The sequence below is a fragment of the Notechis scutatus genome, chromosome 5, assembly GCF_049901735.1.
Source record: "Notechis scutatus isolate UNSWTSFEM ecotype Mainland chromosome 5, rNotScu1.2, whole genome shotgun sequence".
NCBI classification, from domain to species: domain Eukaryota; kingdom Metazoa; phylum Chordata; class Lepidosauria; order Squamata; family Elapidae; genus Notechis; species Notechis scutatus.
In genome coordinates, this window is record NC_142013.1 from 5,200,618 (window position 1) to 5,221,816 (window position 21,199).

At 45.9% G+C, this 21,199-nt stretch overlaps 1 protein-coding gene across 9 annotated transcripts in view; it reads right to left on the reverse strand.

Moving 5' to 3' along the window:
• Window positions 1–787: 787 nt before the first annotated feature.
• TENM4 (teneurin transmembrane protein 4) overlaps window positions 788–21,199 on the reverse strand; it is a 559,913-nt gene continuing 539,501 nt past the window's right edge. For all 9 annotated transcript variants that reach the window (XM_087966004.1, XM_087966003.1, XM_087966002.1 and 6 more), the window contains 5 exons: window positions 18,395–18,630; window positions 15,920–16,216; window positions 11,518–13,132; window positions 6,979–7,121; window positions 788–2,645 (listed from right to left, as the gene is read on the reverse strand). In XM_087966004.1, coding sequence (XP_087822130.1) covers window positions 1,887–2,645; window positions 6,979–7,121; window positions 11,518–13,132; window positions 15,920–16,216; window positions 18,395–18,630 — 3,050 coding nt within the window. In that variant the 3' untranslated portion in view covers window positions 788–1,886. The remainder of the gene's footprint in view (window positions 2,646–6,978; window positions 7,122–11,517; window positions 13,133–15,919; window positions 16,217–18,394; window positions 18,631–21,199) is intronic.

Genomic DNA, 21,199 nt, shown 5'->3' on the forward strand with positions numbered 1-21,199 from the left:
TTCTCCCAACTGCTTAGAATGTTAACAACCGGTTCTAGCGAATAGGTGCGAACTGGTAGAATCCCACCCCTGCTTATGACCATTTTTCACACTTTAGGGACGTTGCAGCAGCCCCGTGTGATCACGGGACTTACATTCGAATGCTTGACAACTGACTCACATTTACGACTGTTGCAGTGTTCCGGAGGGGTCACGCGATCCCCTTTTGCGACCTTCTGGCAAGCAAAGTGAATGGGGCAAGCCAGATTCACTTAATGGCAGTGTTGCTAATTTGACAACTGCAGTGATTCGCTGAACAAACGTGGTGAGAAAAGGTCGTAAAATGGGGCAAAAATCATGTCTCTCTCAGCAGAAATAAATTTTGGGCTCAATTGTGGCCATAAGTTGAGGACTACCTGCCAAAGCTGCCACAGTTTTGAAATTATGGGACAGAATGAAGCTGGACGCACGTTCCTGTCCTTCTCTAACTAAGATGTTCTTGGCTCCTAATGTCCGGCGAAGACCATTTTGGTAGAAGTGGCCCGTGGAGAAACAAGGAAGCATCTCTTTTATCAACTAAGATGCTTCATTAAAATAAAAATTAAAAAAGTCAAATCAAATAGGAGGCGCTTGCTGGATCTCTCCCATCAGTATCTAAACTGGCTCTGAAAAATATATATATACCCACTGGATATATATTAGGAGGAACTGAGATTTCGTCATTAAGGATGGCCCTAACTCTAGACAAAAAACCCCATGGTCGGAGAAGAGATGGCATCCTCAAAAGTTAAACACGCTTCACTTGGTGTACAGAAATACTATATATTTAAGGAGGGTTTACTGTTGACAAATATACATCATTGGTGGTTCCCATCTAACAGCATGTGCAGCAATAGTATCATTTTTTCCTTTTTTTCTTCTTTCCTTTCCCACCCCGCTCCGATTAGCTGCTATGGGTTTTTTTTCCCCCCGAATGACAAAAAAAGACACGTCCTCTTGTCACGCAACAGCAGAAAACAAACCGGTGAACAAAATAGTCTGTTGTAGTAAAAAAAACCACCCTTTTAAAAAATAAAAATTAAAAAAGAGAAAGGATTGAGCTCACAAGTCTGAAGATGCAGCCGTTTGGCCTCCTTCGGCAGGAAATAACCCGAAGCAGCAGGGTTATCCAGAAAGAAATGTTAAAAAATGGAAAGTTCTTGTTTGGAGGCTCACAAAATGTTTGAAGGGCCATTTCAAACCTGGAGAGGTGTGTAAACCCCCCCCCTTCGTTTCTTCGCATAAGCTTTGCGGGAAAATTGTGGATTTTTCTTCTCCGTGATGCCTCCTTCTTCCTGTTTTCGTTCCTCATAAATCCTCTTATATATATATATATATCTATATATTTTTTTTCTCCAACCCCACTAGGAAAGGTTCACCCAAACCTAATACAGAGGCTCTTTTTTTCTCTTCTTTTTTTCCACCCCATTAAAAAAAAAAAGAAACCCAACGAAAGAAAACCCAATGAACAGAAATCAGGAGATTTAAACCAACGCCTTCCCCAACCTTCCAGCATTTTTGCACAAAGGGCTCACACACAATGGCGAAATGACACTTCCAAAAAGAGAAGACAGGATAGGCGCAGAGAAAGGGGAGGGGGAAGGATGGAAAAACAGCCAAAGGTGAGAAAGCCACTTTAAAAAAAATATTAAAATTAAAAATTAAATCTAAAATAAAGGATGTTGCCTGAGCTATGGTGCCACCGTTTTCTTCCTCCACCTTGCCTGTTTTCCGTAAAGTTCTTTGTGTGTTTGTTTTTCTTTTTTCTTTAGAAAAAAAAGAAAGAAAGAAAGAAAAAGAAGGCTCAAGGACGTCACAGTCTCAAGCAGCTGTCTTTGGCAAGAAGTTAATGCATCATCCCCTCTCTGTCACCTTCTCCCCATCTCGCTCTGTCGCATAAAATGGATATTGTTTGCGCTGTCGGACAGTTCTGGGTATTGTTCGGCGGAGATGACGAAGTAGCCGTCGTACCCCTGAACGAGTCCCGTGTTCAGCAGTTGCTGCTTTTCCCCCTCTGTCCAGGAGCGGCTACCCTCCTCCCCGTCCTGCAGTCTCTGTTGCTCCCGGGCCCAGGCGTGGGCCACGGCCCGTTGCCTGGCCAGTTCCAAGACGCGTGTCTTCTCCTCGTCCAACGTGGTCCCGTATCGGGTGTTGAGGCACAGGGCTCCAAACTGGAGCGAGATGTCCGTGTAGCGTCTAGTCCTCCCGCTGAGCACGGCGTTGATTTGGGAGACGGTGACGTTCACACCATTCTCCAAGGTCCGCCGCCCGCCGCTGAGGCCGAGGATGGACAAGTCGCTTTCCGACGACCCCGGCTTGACAAAGTAGTGGGTGTCCGTGCCGTCGACGGTGAAGTGCAAGTTCTCCAGATAATAGGCGTTGTTGAGGATGGCGGCGACTCGCCGCCCGTCCTCGTTCGCCGCACTGATGATATCAGTGGCCACCCGGCCATCTTTCATGGCAAACTTGACCCCCTTGCCGATGATGGAGTCTCCCGAGGCAAAATGGCGGTTCTCCTGGACTTCCTGGCACCCGGCGATGCTCGACGTGTAGATCTGTTCGAAGCTCTCCAACGTGACGAAGGCCTTCAGTTGTTTCTGGACTTCGCACTGCACCCCTAAGATCGACTGAAGATGGGCAGGAAGGGAGATTGAAAAGAGAGGAACTCGTGTTAGACACAAGAGAGATGTATGGCAACGTCTACAGGTGGGCCCTGAACTCACAACCGGAATTAGAGCCACGGTGGCGCAGTGGTGAAAGTGCAGTACTGCAGGCTACTTCTGCTGACTGCCGGCTGCCTGAAATTTTGCAGTTCGATCCTGACCAGCTCAAAGTTGACTCAGCCTTCTGTCCTTCCGAGGTGGGTAAAATGAGGACCCAGATTGTTGGGGAAAAGAGGCTGATTCTGTGAACTGCTTAGAGAGGGCTGTAAAGCACTGGGAAGCAGTATATAATCTAAGGGCTATTGCTATTATGGTTGTAAGTCGGGGATGTCTTTAAGCAGGGGAACCACGTGACTGTGCCTGATTTTTGTTAACTTTTCATGGCAGTTGTTAAGCAAATACCATGGTCATTAAATGAATGTAGCGGTCTTTAAGTGAGCCCATTATACAGGGTAGTCCTCGACTTACAAACATTCATTTAATGACTGTTTAAAGTTACAATGGCACTGAAAAAAAGTGACTTATGACCAGTTTTTCACACTTACCGCATCTGCATGATCAAAATTCAGACGCTTGGCAACTGGTTCATATTTATGACAGTGGCAGAGTCCCGGGGGTGTGTGTTCACATGATCAACCTTTGCGACCTTCAGACAAGTAAAGTCAATTGGGGAAGCTGGATTCACTTTAACAACCGTGGCAAGGAAGGACATAAAACGGAGCAAATCTCCCTTAAGAAGGGTCTTGCTTAGATGATCATAAAGCCCTCACAAATTACTTACAAACAGCCCTCAGTCTTACAACATTTCTTCAGTGACTGTTCAAAGTAACAAAAGCACTAAAAAAAAAAGACTTACAACCAGTCCTCGTCTTACAACCACCGCAACGTTCTCAGTCATGTGATCAAAATTCGGTCACTTGGTAACCGATATGTATTAATGACGGTTGCACAGTCTTGGGGTTTTGGGTGACCTTCCCAGCCAGCTTCTGACAACCAAAGTCAATAAGGAAGGTCTGATTCCCTTAATGACTGGGTGATTCACTTAACAACGGCAGTGGTAAAATCAGGGCCAAGTCATTTAACAGTGGCGTTGCTCAGCAATGAAAATTCTGGTCCCAATTGCCGCCGTTAAGTTGAGGACTGCCTGTCGTTTGGGCCAAAATAACAGATAACCAGAGTTGGAAGGGACCTTGTAGATCATCTAGTCCAGCCCGCCACCCAAGCGGGAGACCCTACACCATTTCTGACAAATGGCAGTCCAATCTCTTCTTGAAAGTCTCAAGTGATGGTGCTCCCACAATTTCCAAGGGCAACTTCTGTTCCATGGGTTGATTGTTCTTAAATAATGGGGAGTTTCTCGAAAATTCAGAGTTGTGCCATTTTTTAAGGCAATTTTAGCCCTGTAGCTCAGGATATTTGCCAGCCACAATGAAACAGTTATCATGAACATCACTGGAATTGTAATTAAAAACAAAACAAAACCTCTTTGTTATCTCAAAAATAAGTCCTGGGTCTTTGGAAAGCCGCTTCATTTGAAGAAAGAATGACCTTGAATACAGCCTTTTAAATAATAAAGTAATGCAGGGGGGGGGGGGAAGAGTTGATTTCTCCTCAGAAAGATAAAAAAAAAACTTCCTGGGGCTCTGGGGCTCCAAATGTTTTTGTTTTTTTAAAAGGGACACAAACAGATTAGGCAGAGTTCAAAGAAGAGATAGATGGTCTCGCCTTTGAAATTTGTTCCCCGTGCTGCTTCAGTCTTTCCTTTCCCCAAAGGAAGGAAGGAAGGAAGAAAGGGAAAAACAAAACAAAACAGGAAATATTAGAGGGGAGATCGTGTTTACCTGATAAAAGGACAAAACTTTTCGTGCTAGAGAGCGAGGTTTTTTTCAAACATGGCGAATTTTAAGATGTGTGGACTTCAACTCCCATGCTGGAATTTGAGGAGTTGGAATCCAGATATCTTAACATTGCCAAGTTTTGAAAAACACTGCTGTACAGGCAGTCCTTCAGTTGCGACATAATTGAGCCTGGAACAACGATCGTAATTTATGCCAGTCATTAAGTGGATCAATATAGGATCGTGCTCGATTTTAAGGCCTTTATTGCAGTGTTTGTTAAAGCAAATGTGGCGTTGGCTACGGGGACTCGTTGTCTGAATCAGAATAGAGCTGGAAGGGACCTTGGAGGTCTTCTAGTCCAACCCCGTGCTCAAGCAGGAGAGCCAATGCCATTCCAGACAAATGGTCATCCAATCTCTTCTTAAAAACCTCCAGTGTTGGAGCCACCACAACTTCTGGAGGCAAAGTTGTTCCACTGGTTGATTGTCCTCACTGTTAGGAAATTTCTCCTTAATTCTAGGTTGCTTCTCTCCTTGGTTAGTTTCCATCCATTGCTTCTTGTCCAGCCTTCAGGAGCTTTGGAGAACAATTTGACCCCCTCTTCTTTGTGGCAGTCCCTCAAACACTTGAATACCGCTATCATGTCTCCCCTGATCCTTCTTTTCTCGAGACTAGCCAAACCCAAATCCTCCAACCGTTCTTCGTATGTTTTAGTTCCCAGGCCTTTCATCGTCTTAGTTGCTCTTCTCTGAACTTTTTCCAAAGTCTCAATAACAAAATCTGCAATCTAGAGGTATTATTGTGTGGCCTGGTTTTTAAATTTGGTCCGGAGGCTAAAACATACCAAGAACGGTTTCAGGAAATGGGTATGTCTAGAATTATGATAGCAGTCTTCCAATATTTGAGGGGCTGCCCCAAAGAAGAGGGAGTCAAGCTATTCCCCAAGGCACCTGAAGGCAAGACAAGAAGCAACGGATGGAAACCAATCAAGGAGAGATCCAACCTAGAGTTAAGGAGAAATTTGCTAATGATGAGAACGATTAACCAGTAGAACAGCTTGCCTCTAAAAAGTTGTGGGTGCTCCAACAGCGGAAGTTTTAAAGGAGAGATTAGACAACCATTTGTCTGAAATGGTCTAGGATTTTCTGCTTGGTCAGGGGTTCGACTAGAAGTCCCCCAAGGCTCCTTTGAACTCCACCATTTTGCATTTTTCCATTTCTATTTTTGCAAGGAGAGCTTTTAGAGATAAATGCTTCTTGCTTCCTCTTGCAAGGAACCGATTATAAATCGTGGTCACATGACCGCGGGATGCTGCAAATGGCTATAGAGGAGAGCTGGTTGCAAAGTGGCCAAGGGCGCTCCTGCCAATGGGAGAGTTGGGCACCGTTGGGACTTTGAATCTGGGTTGTAAGTAGCTCTCTTTTTTTTTTTTAACGTTCTGTTGTAACTTCGAATAGTCGCTAAAGCGACCAGTCTTAAGTCGAGGACTACCAGTAGAAGAGTAGCAGAACGTCAGAAAGACTACAGGTGGTCCATAACAGAGTCCAAAGTTTCTGTTGCTAAGCAAGAAAGTTGCGAGGTGCGTTTTGCCTCATTTTATGACCTTTCTGGCCACAGTTAAGCGAATCATCACAGTTGTTCCGTTAGTAACACAGTTGCTGAGTGAATTTGGATTTCCCGTTGACTTTGCTCGTCAGAAGATCGCAAAAGGGGATCACATAATTCTGGGACACTGCAACCATCGTAAATATGAATCGGTTGCCAAGCACCTGAATTAGGATTATGTGTCCATTGGGATGCTGCAAAGGTTGGAAGCGTGAAAAACAATCCTAATGTCAGGATTCCGGCAGTTACCCCCCATTTAAATCCTGAGTCTCGAGCCAAACTTCCAAAACTTCCAAAGGATTTATTGGGAGTTAACATGCCGGCACTGCCTGGGTGTAGCGGACTCTGAGGCACATCATTCACTGTCACCCTTGACCCTGGTTTTCTCCCCACCCCCTGGGTGTATCATAATTCATATTCTCCAATGGGACACCTCCGTAGCCCAGAGTCATTCAATCGTGCTCACCGGTTAGAATTTTGCAAGGCAGAAACTTCGGTCACCTAGTTACTATCTTTGAAAAACATTCATGGAACGCGCTTTCGGTTTGCAAGCTGCCGCACTGCTTTTTCCAAACCCCTTTCCTCCCCGCTCCCTTTCTGTTGGCAACTCTAACAAGACCAGAGAAATATTTTATGAGTTGACACCTAAGTCACTTTTTTTTCAGCGCCATTGTAACTTTGAACGGTCGTTAAAGCAAATGATTGTTAAGTCAAGGACGATCCGTACATGTTTTCCACTTCCTGATGAACGTTTCCCCTGGGATAAAGTAGCGACCATTCAAAAGTGGGTCTTTTTGGAAGCCGGAGAAGCTGGGGTGTGTGTGTGTGTGTGTCTGAAAAGTCACACTAGTTACCTTGCTGTTGTCCCATTCCTGGGTTTTCAGCTGGGTGCGTGTGAGCTCGTAGGATGGCTCCATAGCGTTCATGTCAGGTTTAGGATAGCCAGGGATAACGTTGTGCAGCTGGAAACCAAAGGTAAGCAGCCAGCTGTTGACATCTGGAATAGGACGAGAAAAACCAGAACGTTACATGCTAGCCAAAAGGTTAAATACAGGTGCAGTATAAACGGTACTTGACTCAATAGTAGTAACTGTGAAGAAGGATCTTGAAGTCCTAGTGGACAATGACTTAAATATGAGCCAGCCGTGGGCAGCCGCCGCCAAAAAAGCCAACACAATCTTAGGCTGCATTAACAGAGGGATAGAATCAAGATCACGTGAAATGTTAATACCACTTTATAAGGTCTTGGTAAGGCCACACTTGGAATGCTGCATACCAGTTTTGGTCGCCACGATGTAAAAAAAAAAAGATGTTGAGACTCTAGAAAGAGTGCAGAGAAGAGCAACAAAGAGGACTGGAGGCTGAAACGTACGAAGAACGGCTGCAGGAATTGGGTATGTCAAGGCTAATGAAAAGAAGAATTAGGGGGGACATGATAGCAGTGTTCCAGTATTTGAGGGGCTGCCACAGATAAGAGGGGGGGTCAATGTCAGAGTATATTCATGAACTGGAATAGAGCATGGTAACAAGGTCAGCCAATGAAGAGGCATAGCAACTAAGTCAGCCAATGAAAACTGTTTGGAAACTGAAACTAGAAAGTAGTCTAAATGTGGCTCTATATTAAGCTCTGCAACTCTGCAGCTATGTTAAGCTCTGAGTTTGTCTAATGGAGTGAAACTGCTTTCTCTCCTCTGCTTGCTTGCTGAACTAAAGTGAAACTGATGTCTGTTGCTGAGCTGCTGAAGTTACTGCTGAAGCTCTGCACTTGTAACATATGTCTACTTCTGTTTGAGTTTGCTCCACGTTGGGGAAATCTACAACTGGTTTGTAAAAAGAATTATTTCATATGTTTATAAAGACGTTCAATGAAGCATCAGCCATCTGTGTTTATTTTTCTGGCGCTGAATTAATGCTGTAAAACTCTGAACAGTCAAGCTATTCTCCAAAGCTCCTGAGGGCAGGACAAGAAGCAACGGATGGAAACTAATCAAGGAGAGAAGCAACTTAGAACTAAGGAGAAATTTCCTGACTGTGAGAACAGTTAACCAGTGGAACAACTTGCCTCCAGAAGTTGTGAATGCTCTATCGCTGGAAGTTTTAAAGAAGAGATTGGACAACCATTTGTCTGACGTGTAGGGTTTCCTGCCTGAGCACGGGGTTGGACTAGAAGACCTCCAAGGTCCCTTCCAACTGTTATTCTATTTTATTCTAACAGTTAGTTTTTTTCTGAAGAACTATTCTGAAGAACATTTCTAAAGGACAGGAAAAATACTAATTTAAAGCTAGAATGGCTAAGCCTGACTTTACGGTATCGGAATTGAGCTGGGCATGAGAAGGTAATGTTTTAAATATCAACTGTTGTGATACCGGATGTATTTGTGATGCAAATACGTGGCATACCAAAATGACCTCTGAATCACTCCATTCTCTTTGTCTGTTTTGGCTCTGTTCTTCATATTTAACACTGGAATTGGGATATTCTTTATTGGCCAAGTGTGATTGGACACACAAGGAACTTGTCTCTCCATGTGCATACCAACAGCCAAGGGATACGGTAGATCGTAAGATGCAAACAAGGGATAAATCAAAAGCTACCGATAGGAGAAGGTAGTAGGAAAGATGGAAAGATGAGAAGGATAATAGCAATATAGCCCTGCTACATGGGTGAATATATGTAGGCACAAGACAGGCCTGTGGGAATGAGGTGTTTAGCAGAGCGATGGCACAAGGGGGAAAAAAAACTGTCACGCTCTTGTTGGAGTCTGATTCTGAGGGGGAGATTGAGCAGCTGACAGGGAGTGGGAGTGTGGCTCCGATGGCTGTGGAAGAAACGGGGGAAGGGCACAGTCCGACTGGGCATTCAGAGGAAGACCCAGGGCCCTCCCCTCTTCATCCTAGGGCACGCAGGGAGGAACGGAGAAGGGAGCAATGTGGCTTGCGAGAGAGAAGAAGGCCCTGATCCCTTTCATTGGTTGCAGCTGGGAGAACAGGATATAAGAGGGGCGTTTGCACACGGTTCCTTGCTGGAAGCAAAGTGTGCATTATCTTGGTGGAGGCTTATCTGGGTTTTGGCGTCCTCCAAACTGTGGTTGCTGCGTTATCCTTTGAAAGTCTGCAATTTATCATCCTAGCCTGCCGTGTTAATTACTTCAGTATAGTTTGTGTTGAGTTTTTAAATTTCTAATTATCTTTACTTAGGGTTCTGACTGCATTTCTGCCCTTCATAGACTGTTTTTTGAAGAGTTTGTTATCCAGCCGAGGGTAATTGGACATTGGGGGCCAAGTTGGAGGCATTAAAGAGAATTTATTCTACTTTGGTGACTTTGTTATTTTTGTGTCATGTCCCATGTCATCACAAAAACTATCTTTGTGTCTACAGGTAGTCCTCAACGTACGACCACAAAGGAGGCCAACGTTTACGTTGCTAAGTGAGGCATTTGTTAAAGCGAGCGTGCTCCGTTTCTTGACTTTCCTCACCTCATTTGTTAAGCGAACCCACTGCAGTTAAATTAAGTCACATGGTCGTTAAGTGAATCTGGCTTCCCCTGTTGCAAAAGGGGATTGCGTGGTTCCGGGATGCTGCACCCGTCATAAAAGTGAGCCTCTGGATGTAAATCACGTGACCAGGGGGGAGGCTGCAAAGGCTGTAAGTGTGAAGCATGGTTGTAAGTCACTTTTTTCAGTGCCATTGTAACTCTGAATGGTCATTAAGTGAACTGCTGTAGGTCGAGGACTACCTGTAGCTGTTTTGGCATGCAAGGCCTTGTAGCTGCATCCGGAGGGGAAAATTACACCCATTCCCAAATAATTTATTCTCAAATAATTCCTGCAGCTTCGGTGGGTCTTCATTTCCTTGGTCAGTCTCTCCCCTCTGGCTTATTTGCAACCGTTGTTTTGTTTTCTCGCTGCCCTTTAAAACAGCAATTCTTGTGGATGAATTAACATTTCACCGCGTTGTTATTTTTAAAAAGGGCTTGACGGAAAGGTCAGGATTAGAAAGGATTTAGCCTCTTTCACGCAGTTTTATTTCGAAGCCGTTTAGGATCTGGGTGCCAGCTGAGGCCCACAGTAATATCCCCCCACCCCCCGCACAACTGACGAAAAAAAAAATAGTCAGAAGGACCTTTAATCGCCCTTTAATCCACAGAGTCCAAGCAAGGAAATTAGGAGACCGCTTGGGCAGTTTAAAATCAGAGTTATTTGTTAAATCCCGAGTGTTTGTTCTTCACGAGCGGGCAGGGTTTGTTCTCACTGGAGAGTCTCCAGTCTCCGAGGCGAAAAGGTATCAGAGGAATTTCCCGAAGCCTTTATTTATTTATGATAGTTTTATTTCGCCTGTATTATTATTTTTTTATAAGTAACTCAAAGGCAGGGATAATAATTCCTCTTATTTTATTCCCCCACAACAACAACCCTGTGAGATGGGTTGGGCTGAGAGAAAGCGTGAAGAAGTTTGCCCGGCCTGGTTTCAGGCCTAAGGAGGGACTAGAACTCACTCTCTCTCCTGGGGATTGGTCAAAGACACCCCGAGGGCCTTCATGCCTAGGGTAGAACTAGAACTCACCATCTCCTAGTCATTGGCCCAATGTCACCCAGCTGGCTTTCATGCCTAAGGTGGGACTAGAACTCACAGGGTCCTGGTGATTGGCCCAAAGTCACCCAGCTGGCTTTCATGGTTAAGATGGGACTAGAACTCACCATCTCCTGGTGATTGGCCCAAAGTCTCCCAGCTGGCTTTCATGCCTAAGGTGGGACTAGAACTCACAGGGTCCTGGTGATTGGCCCAAAGTCACCCAGCTGGCTTTCATGGTTAAGATGGGACTAGAACTCACCATCTCCTGGTGATTGGCCCAAAGTCTCCCAGCTGGCTTTCATGCCTAAGGTGGGACTAGAACTCACTGTCTCCTGGTGATTGGCCCAAAGTCACCCACCTGGCTTTCATGCTTAAGATGGGACTAGAACTCACTGTCTCCTGGTGATTGGCCCAAAGTCTCCCAGCTGACTTTCATGCCTAAGGTGGGACTAGAACTCACCGTCTCCTGGTGATTGGCCCAAAGTCTCCCAGCTGGCTTTTATGCTTAAGATGGGACTAGAACTTACAGGCTCCTGGTGATTGGCCCAAAGTCCCCCAGCTGGCTTTCATCCCTATGGTGGGACTAGAACTCACTTTCTCCTGATTTCTAGGCCAGCACCTTAACCACCACACCAAACTGTCTCTTTTAAATGGAAGACGCTACGCATGGAAAACCTCCATGCACTTTTATCAGTAACCGATGGCAACCATTCTGTGGATGAGGTCCAAGGCATCATGGCAAAGCCCACACGTTTCCCGCCAAAGTCCCAGTTCTTACCCTGGGCAGCTAACTACTGAGATTGAAGATGGATTTTTTTACCTGTCATGTAGCATTTTATATCCTGGGCGTTACTGATCGGGTTGTTGTTTTTGAACATGTAGAGGTTGAACGGCATGATGTTGCTGTGGCTGAGACGTTTCCAAATGCCGTGGTTCGGACTGGTCCACCGGCCGGCTAGAACGTCGTAGTCTCTCTTCCCCATGTGTATGAGTTTGGTGAGGGGATCATATAGGCCTCCGTGGTAACCAATGATAATTTGGAAGTTTGGGTTGGTATCCATGTAGATCTCTCCGTAAGCCGTGTAAAGGATCTGCTTGATCATGAGGCCCGTTCCGCTGAAGACCGCCAAGGGCGTCCCAATGTTGTCGCAAGCGATGTAGAATTCATCTCCACTGCTCACCTCCATGGCAAAGAGGTGACCCTGAAGGTCGTAATAGAGAGAGGTGATCTCGGAGCTGGAGTGGTTGTACAGGTGGGTGACCTTGGTGGGGTTGGTGAGGTCCGCATAGAAGAACTGCAGATGATGACCGTGGGTGGTTTTGCTGGAGACTCTCCTTCCAAGCCCGTCATAATGGTACTTCACGCTCCATTTGTTGCCTTTGTTGTAGGCCTTGATGAGAAGCCCTGCGGAGTTGTACTCAAAAATGTCGTTCCCCCGTTGCCTCAAGAAGCCATCTTCGTCCATCTTGTACTGCACGTCACCCAGTCTTGTAATCCGGTCCCTGAGGTCGTACCTCAGTGGCGTCAGACGGGCGCTGTTGCCGGGACTCAGCAAATGGAGATTCCCATTGAGGTCATAACTATATCTCCAGAGCGGTTTGTCGTTGATGGACACTGTCTGCAACTGGCCGTCGGCGTCGTATTCGTACGAGTACCTTGTGGTGTTGGCGTAAGGGCCCACCTTCAATTCCTTTTTCACCACTCTCCCCATGTTGTCATACTGCACCGTCATCCAATACATGAGGGACCTGAATATTTCGTACTGAACTTCCTTCATCCTGCCGTACGCATCAAAATGCTTTGTGTGGGTCATGACCGCCGTGGTGATGATCTGGTTGATGTCGTAATAGATCACCCCGAATTTGCCAAATTGCTCGGTTTTGCCCGACACGTCGTCATAACGGTAGAGGTCAATAGGCAACGGGGTTTCGTTGATCACGGCTTGCATGCTGGTCACCCGGAAGCTGTTGTCGTAGTTGTAATCGAAACGGGCGTTCACCATGCCTTCTTCCGTGAAACGGAAAATCTGGCGGTCAATGAGCGGCCCGATCTGGCGGTACCTGATCGTACAGGTGAACCCTTCGTTCTGCAGGTTGATGGTCTTCAACATGCCTGCGGTCTCATCGTAGCTGAAGCTGATCTTGGTGGTGTCATAAAGCATCTCTGCCAGTTTGGACAGCTTGCCGTACTTGTAGATGACCCGTCTTCCGGTCCCCAGGTAATAGGTGTGAAGGAGTTGCCATTCCTCGTTGAAGTCTTCTACCACCGTGGCATTGCCTTCTGGAGGCCTGTAGATATTCCTGTAATAGCCAATTGATCGAAGTGTCTCCAGGGTCTGCCGAGCTACGTTGGGCATCGTAACTGACGACAAGCGATCGTTCTTATCGAATTCGAAAATGTACTGCCGTTGACTGTGAAGAAGCAGGACCATGGACTGTAATCAGAAGAGAAAAATAAGTCATATGCAGAACATTTTGTCGATGTTATTATTATGGCTAAGTTCTGTAGTGGGATACAGAAAGTGGATTGTTTATGCTTTGACCAACGTTGTCCCAAGTTACTTGAAACTTCTTGAAGTTGAAAAGTTGCCAGAGAGAACAAGAAGTTTCAAGTCCCAAAAGTGCTTTTTTCAAGAGGCAACTGGCCTTTCTGGTTTTGGTTTGAACATGTTTTGCTTCTCATCCAAGAAGCTTCTCCAGCTCTGACTGGATGGTGGGGAATGGAAGGATTTGTGTTCCTTGCAGACAGCTGGTCATTTGCATCCTTTTAGAGGGTCGTTGAGGCCACTTGGAGGTTTGTCTGTATCCTCAGGGTCAACTGAGTAGTGCAGATGGGTGTGGAGCCTTCTTGGCTGCAGGATGTTTTCTGCCCTGTGTCCTTTCACTTTTGAGGTGACCCTACTTATTCAGGTGACCCTGAGGACACAGATAAACCTCCAAGTGGCCTCAAAGACTCTCTAAAAGAATGCAAATGAAATTCCCTCCCTCCCTGTCTAACCTTCCCTCCCACATATATTTCCTTCCTTCCTTCCTTCCTTCCTTCCTTCCTTCCTTCCTTCCTTCCTTCCTTCCTTCCTTCCTTCCTTCCTTCTTTCCTTCCTTCCTTCCTTCCTTTCCTCCTTCCCTCCCTTTTCCAGCAGGCAGGTAAGTGGCTGCTGCTGATTGGGGGAGAGACCAAGGGATTGCTAAACTGGCTTGGAAACTGTCACAGAAAGTTGAAAACAGAACTTCACGTAATTGCCGCAGCAGTAGCCCAGCAATATTGAAACAGCCAAATTTCATTCCCTGGGGAGTTTTGGACCACATTCAAAGTTACATATGTAATCTAAGTTAGCCCACTGGAGGTACTTTGGTTCAAAAATGCTTGCCCTACAGTGGGCGCATCATTTCGGCCAATTAAAGACCATGAGAATGCGAGTTTAGGAGTGTAATGGAGCCTGTCTTTATGGTTGTAAGTTATAAAACAGGTTGGTCACATGACCATCCTAAATGCAGGTAATTTCTAACACATGCTACAAACAAAAGAGATGTCACCTTACAAGAAGGACAGGGATTACATACAGCTGGTCCTTGACTTACAACCGCAGCTGAGCCCAAAACTTCCAATGCTAAGCAAGATAGTGGTTGAGTGTGTTTTGTCCCATTTTACGACCTTTTCTGCCACAGTTGTTCAATGGATCACTGCGGCTGTTAAGTTAGTAACCCAATTAAGTGGCTTCCCCTTTGAGTTTGCTCGCCCGAAGGTCGCAAAAGTTGATCACGTGACCCTGGGACACTGCAACCATCAAAAATACGAGCCAGTTGCCCAAAGCCTCTGAATGTTGATCCCGTGACCCCCGGGAACGCTATAACAGTTGTAAATGTGAAAAATGATCGTAAGTCCCTTTTGTCTGTTCCGCTGTAACTTTGAACAGTCACTAGATGAGCGGGTGTCAGTCAAGGACTACCTGTAGTAGATAAATGCCATTCAAAGAGGCAGAGAAGGTGACTCACAAAGCTTCAGTTGGCTAAAGAGACCGAGTGGAGCAAGTGGCCAGTTTTCAGTTTCTGGGTGTTACCATAAAAGAGGACCTGACCTGGGGGGCTCACATTGCAGCCCTGGTCAAAAGGGCCCAGCAGAGATTAGACTACCTGAGGCTTCTCAGGAAACAACTGAATGAAAAACTGCTGGTGACCTTCTACCGCTGCACCATGGAGAGTATCTTAACTTCCTGCACCTGTGTACGATTTTCCAATTGCACAGGGGCAGATAGGACAGCACTCCAGAGAGTTAACGTCATTGCCCAGAAGATCATTGGTTGCCCTCTCCCCTCTTTGGAAGAGTTTTATAGCTCCCTCTGCCTTAAGAACGTTCAAAACATCCTCAAAGTTCCATCTCATCCTGGGCATCCTTTTTTTAGAACTATTACCATCTGGCAGATGGTACAGGATAATAAAAACAAGGACAAATAGGCTGAAAAACAGCTTCTATCCCAGGGCAGTAGCTCTTTTGAATTCGACTGTGTAGTGCAATATTAATGCAATATTCGGGGTTTTCCATTCAATTGTATCGAATGTGAAGGAAGTGTGTTTGTATTTTATTTTTGTAGTTTTGTTATGTATGATGTACACTGAAGATGGTGAAGGAAAAGTATAAGAAGTTACTCTTTTATAATAGTGTTTTATGTATTGTTAAGCTAGAATATTCCTTTTGCTACATATTAAAACCCACACCCTAAAACCCCAAAGTGTATTCAGTTAAAAGTACGTGGTGACTTGTTACAATTGTCTTGGGAAACAGGAACATCAGCCCAGGGCCAGGCAACAAGTAGATATGTAAGGACATCCACCCAAGGTGAAGTCCAGAAGCAAAACAAGATAAGACATCCATTGCATACAAGAAAATGTCATGTCGACCCTTTAGCTAATAAGGGGGAGTTGGAAGGGCTTCTTAGGCGTGGCGTGCATTGTGTAGGGGGTATAAATCTGTTGCTTGAATGTGGGATTTTGCGCTTCATGTTCTCAATCCATTTTGGGAAGGGATGTGAAGGCCTGCCTTTGCAAATGCATTTTAATAAACTTTCTTTGTTTGTACATCAGAATTGTCTGTCGAATTAGTGAGTATAAATTTTTGAACGTTTTTAAATCGCACAATGGCATTTAATTTCGTCCTATGAGGTGCCATGACAATGAAGTAAACTCAACTAAAACTTTAGTGACCCCTCTTTCCTAACGGTGCTCACCTTCTCTAAATACGTGAAGGTCCAAGATTTGCCATCTGCAAACATTCTGGATGTAATTCTGCCCGCTTGGTCGTATTCCATTCTTTCGGACATGGTACCCCTTTGGATCCCGGCTATGTGCCCCCCGGAGGAATAGGTGACGTTCACTCCGTTCAGACGACTGCTAGGAGACCAGAGCGTAGGCCGTCCCGCCTGATCGTAGAGAATGCGCAGGGTGAATTTCCGATGGTCATCGTAAATCTTCTCGGTTCGTGTCACGCGGTCGAAGTCGAGGGACAACAAATTTCGGTTATGAACCTGCGTAGGGATAAGAATTAGGACAACGACTGAAAGCTTTAGTAAGATGGGGATAATTAACTACTGGTCAGAACAACAACCTCTTTGGTTTTCCCTGGGCAAATGGCAAAGAGGTTTTTTGCGTATTTGCAAAAAAACTCTTATATGAGATCCCAAAGGTGCTTTTTCAAGAGGCAACTGGACTTTCTGTTTTTTTCTTTGAAGACGTTTCGATTCTCATCCAAGAAGCTTCTTCAGCTCTGACTGAATGGTGGGGAACGGAAGGGTTTCTATCCTTGCAACAGTTTGCTGTTGCTCATTTCAACAGCGCCAAGATGGCTGGTCATTTGCAGTCTTTTAGGGAGTCGTTGAGGCTGCTTGGAGGTTTATCTGTGTCTTTTCGGGGTCACTCTGGGTGGTGCAAATGGGTGTGGAGCCTTCTTGGTTGAAGGATGTTTTCAGTGTCTCTCATCCTGCAGCCAAGAGGGCTCCACGTCCATTTGCACTACTCAGGTGACCCTGAGGACACATATAAATCTCCAAGTGGCATCAACAACTCTCTAAAAGGATGCAAATGACCAGCTGTTTGCAAAGAGTATAAATCTGTCCATTCCCCACCATCCAGTCAGAGCTGAAGAAGCTTCTTGGATGAGAAGCGAGACGTCTTCAAGGAAAAACCAAGAAAGTCCAGTTGTCTCTTGAAAAAAAAGAAGCACTTTTGGGACAACCATGACCTGGATGGCTGAGAATCTTCATAGACACTCTTACGCAAGAAAAAGAAGGAACGATTTGAAAATCCATTATGCTGGGATTCGTCTAAGTATTTTAAGCTGTGCATAATCATATCTTGGTTCTTTCACATCAGTTTATCAGTTTATGTTATAACATAGGAAAAATACAGAAGCAAATAGGAAAAACAGGGAAGGGAAAAGTCAGCAAAACAAGGAGGAAAAGAAAAAAAAAGGCATTGACCTTGGTGCAGTAGAATAAGGCAGGGGCCTTCAAACTGGACAGCTTTAAGACTTGTGGACTTCAACTCCCAGAATTCCTCCTCCAGTCATGTTACCTAAGGAATTCTGGGAGTTGAAGTCCACAGGTCTTAAACTTGCCAAGTTTGAAGACCCTTGGAATAAGGCATCAACATCTAACCTCAACTTTTTACTTTTGACATAATAGTTTAAACTAGCCATTTCTATAACAACAAACCGATCTAATCAGTAAAACCCAAAATCAAAGTTTCATTTCCCCCCACGCACGTGCTGTAATTTTTAAAATTGTCCCTTCCTGCTACCAAGGAAAACCATTGCAGGACTCACCTCATGTTGCACATCCCTTTCAGGCAATACCTAGAAGTGATTTACCGTATTTTTGGGAGCATGAGACACACTTTTTCCACCCCCAAAAGCGGGTGGAAATGTCTTATACAGCGAATGTTGCTGAAGCTCTGCCCGCCCGCTGGCCTCTGCCTCCCAGCCATTTGCCTCCTTGCAGCAAACAGCCGGTTTTAACTTCAGCACAGCCTGATTTAGCACAAGCAGCTGATCGTCGGTTGGATTGGCCTCCCGACGATCAGCTGTTTCAGGCTGCAGGGATCGCCGTTGCCTATTGCCGTCTCTGTGTGCCCCATTTTTGGCCTCCGCACGTCCCATTTTTCTACCCATTTTGATGCCCGCTGCCCGGAACGGGACCAAAGTGGGGTGCGCAGAGGCCAAAAATGGGGCGTGCGGAGACTGAAAATGGGATGCGGAGCCCAAAAATGGGGCATGCAGAGGCCAAAAACGGGGCACGGAGGCTGAAAACGTGATGCGGAGGCCAAAAATGGGGCACGCAGAGGCTAAAAACGGGGCACGGAGGCTGAAAATGGGATGCAGAGGCCAAAAATGAGGCACGTGGAGGCGGCAATAGACGGTGATCCCTGTAGCTTGAAACAGCTGATCGTCAGGAGGCTGATCCAACCAACGATCAGCTGCTTGTGCTAATTAGGCTGTGCTGAAGCTGAAACAGGCTGTTTGCTACAAGGAAGCAAATTGCTGGGAGGCAGAGGCAGATTTCCCCCCCTTTTTTTTTTGGTTCCCCAAAGCTAGGTGTGTCTTATACTTTGGAGTGTCTTATACTCCGAAAAATATGGTAACCCTTTCCACTTTGGTGACCAGAAGAATTTCAATTCCCACCAGTTCTGACTGGGAACGGCCCGCTTACCCTCAGCCTGCGTCCGAACACAGTGATCTGGCCTCTGGATTGTTCTTTCCGTTGTCTCCACTCTACCAGGTTGAGACCGTTGTCGATGGGCAGGGTCACGTTCCTCTTACCCACGGTGGGGTTTACGGTGCCTGCCAGGAGATGGGGCTCGGTCTGGAGAGCCACCTCCATGCCATTAGCCAACATCAGGCGGAGAGAGCCATCTGCTCCGATGTAGTAGCTATTGCGCACTTGATCTACACAAGGGGTGGGAGATGAGAAACCCGACAACGTTAAGATAGGCAGCCGACCCTCCGCAGCTCACCTTAGTTATGCAAAAGAAACATGAAGCAAAGCAGAGGAGAAATTTTAGTACCTTAATTATCAGGGTTCAGAGTGATTTACCAATAAAGGAGAGTATTTGTAGCTCAGGGTTGAAGTGAGGCATCCCCTTGGTGTTCTCTGAGCTGGCTTGCTTTCTCGCAGACGTTTTATTACCCAACTAGGTAACAATATCAGTGCTAGAAGGGAGGAGGGTTTGTGGAATGGAGAACAGTGGAGGAGGGAGGAGAAGGAGGAGGAGGAGGAGGAGGAGGAGAACTGTGGGTTCCTTGGAGCTCTCTGAGCTGGCTTGTTTTCTTGCAGACGTTTCATGACCCAACTAGGTAACATCATCAGTGCTAGCGTTATCACGTCATCCCTAGCACTGATGATGTTACCTAGTTGGGTAATGAAACGTCTGCAAGAAAACAAGCAAGCTCTTCTCCTTCTTCTTCCTCTTCCTCCTGCTCCTCCCTCCACAAACACTACTCCTTTCTAGAACTGATGATGTTACCTAGTTGGGTAATGAAACGCCTGCAAGAAAACAACCAAGCTCAGAGAGTAGTACCAAGGACCCCACATTTGTCTTCTCCTCCTCCTCTTCCTCCTCCTCTGTACAAACACCACTCCTTTCTAGCACTGATGATGTTACCTAGTTGGGTAATGAAACATCTGCAAGAAAACAACCAAGCTCAGAGAGCACCAAGGACCCCATAGTCATTATTGTTCTCCTCCTCCTCCTCCTGCTCTTCCTCCTCCTCCTGCTCTTCCTCCTCCTCCTCCCCCCTCTCTCCACAAACACCACTCCTTTCTAGCACTGATGATGTTACCTAGTTGGGTAATGAAACATCTGCAAGAAAACAACCAAGCTCAGAGAGCACCAAGGACCCCTCAGTGGTTAACCAGTTCAACAGAATACTGGCTTTCAAACCTTTCTCAAAAAAAAAAGAAAAAGATTCGTTCTGATTTCCACCCCCAAGTAATTTCCTTTAATGAGCTGCAGGCCCAGTGCTAATTGGGAGGGGCCACATCAGTGGCTCCAAATTTCACCCATTAAATTTTGTCCAAATTTTTCTGATCCATCAAATCGAGCCCATTACCAGTAATCCTTGACATACGACCACCACTGCGCCCCAAATTTCCATGGCTGAGCGAGACAGCCTTTAAGTGAGTTTTGCCCCATTTTACGACCTGTTAAAGGAAATCGATGCAGTTCTGAAGTGAGTAACCCGGCTGTTAAGTGAATCCGTTGACTTTGCTTGTCAGAAGGTCGCCAAAGGGGATCATATGACCCCAGGACACTGCAACCGTCATAAGTGTGAATCAATTGCCAAGCATCTGAATTTTGATCTTGTGACCATGGGGGATGCTGTAAGGGTGGTAACTGTGAAAAACAGTCGTAAGTCTGAGATGGAGCCGAATTTTCCTTCCAGCATTAATCTGGCATTTAAATTTTTCTAAAATGGCTGAATCCTGTTCGGGGGAAGGTGCTCCTCTCCGTTACAAAGCCGAAGAAGAGCCAGCGCCGTCCGAAGACGTCTCCGTGGTCATGTGGCTGGCGTGGCTAAATGCCGAAGGCGCACGGAACACTGTTCCCTTCCCACCAAAGGCGGTGCCTATTTTTCTACTTGCACTTTTTACGTGCTTTTGAACTGCCAGGTTGGCAGAAGCTGGGACAAGGAACGGGAGCTCGCTCCGTTATGTGGCGCGCTGGGGATTCAAACCGCCGAACTGCTGGCCTTTTCTGATCGACAAGCTCAGCATCTTAGCTGTTGACCCACTGAGCCACTTTCTCTCTCTCTCACACACACACATATAATGTGTATTGCCATTATGTTTATTTTCCTTGTTCTTCCATCATTTATTTTATTTATTAACTTTTTTTTTTATTGTAACTTTATCATTTTTATAAATAACTCAAGGTGACCAATGCTCAAAATCCTCCTTCCTTCTCTTATTTTCCTCACAACGGCAACTCTGTGAGGTGGGTTGGGACGAGCCAGAGAGTGACTGGCCCAAAGTCACCCAGCTGACTTTCATATGGAAAGTGGGACTAGAACTCACCCTCTCCTGGTAAACGGCCCAAAGTCACCCAGCAGGGCTTCATACCTAAGGCAGAACTAGAACTCACTGCCTCCTGGTGATTAGCCCAAAGTCACCCAACTGACTATCCTGCCTAAGGTGGGATTATAACTCCCTCCCTCCTGATAACTGGTCACCTACCCGTCTTACATGCCTAAGATGGGACTAGAACTCACGTCTCCTAGTGATGGGCCCGAAGTCCTTCCCTTTCAGAATCTTCATACAATGATTAGATTTAACAAACCCAGAATTAACCTTCAACCTTAGGGTCTTCTATTTATACCTTCCTTTGAAGAACGACTTTATCCAGCTTTTCCCCCTAAGGCAGAGGTCCCCCGATCCCCGGGGCCACAGATCACTACTTTGAGGTGAACCTTTTGCAGGAGGGCTGAATGTCAGCCTCTCCAAGACGTCTTCCTGACA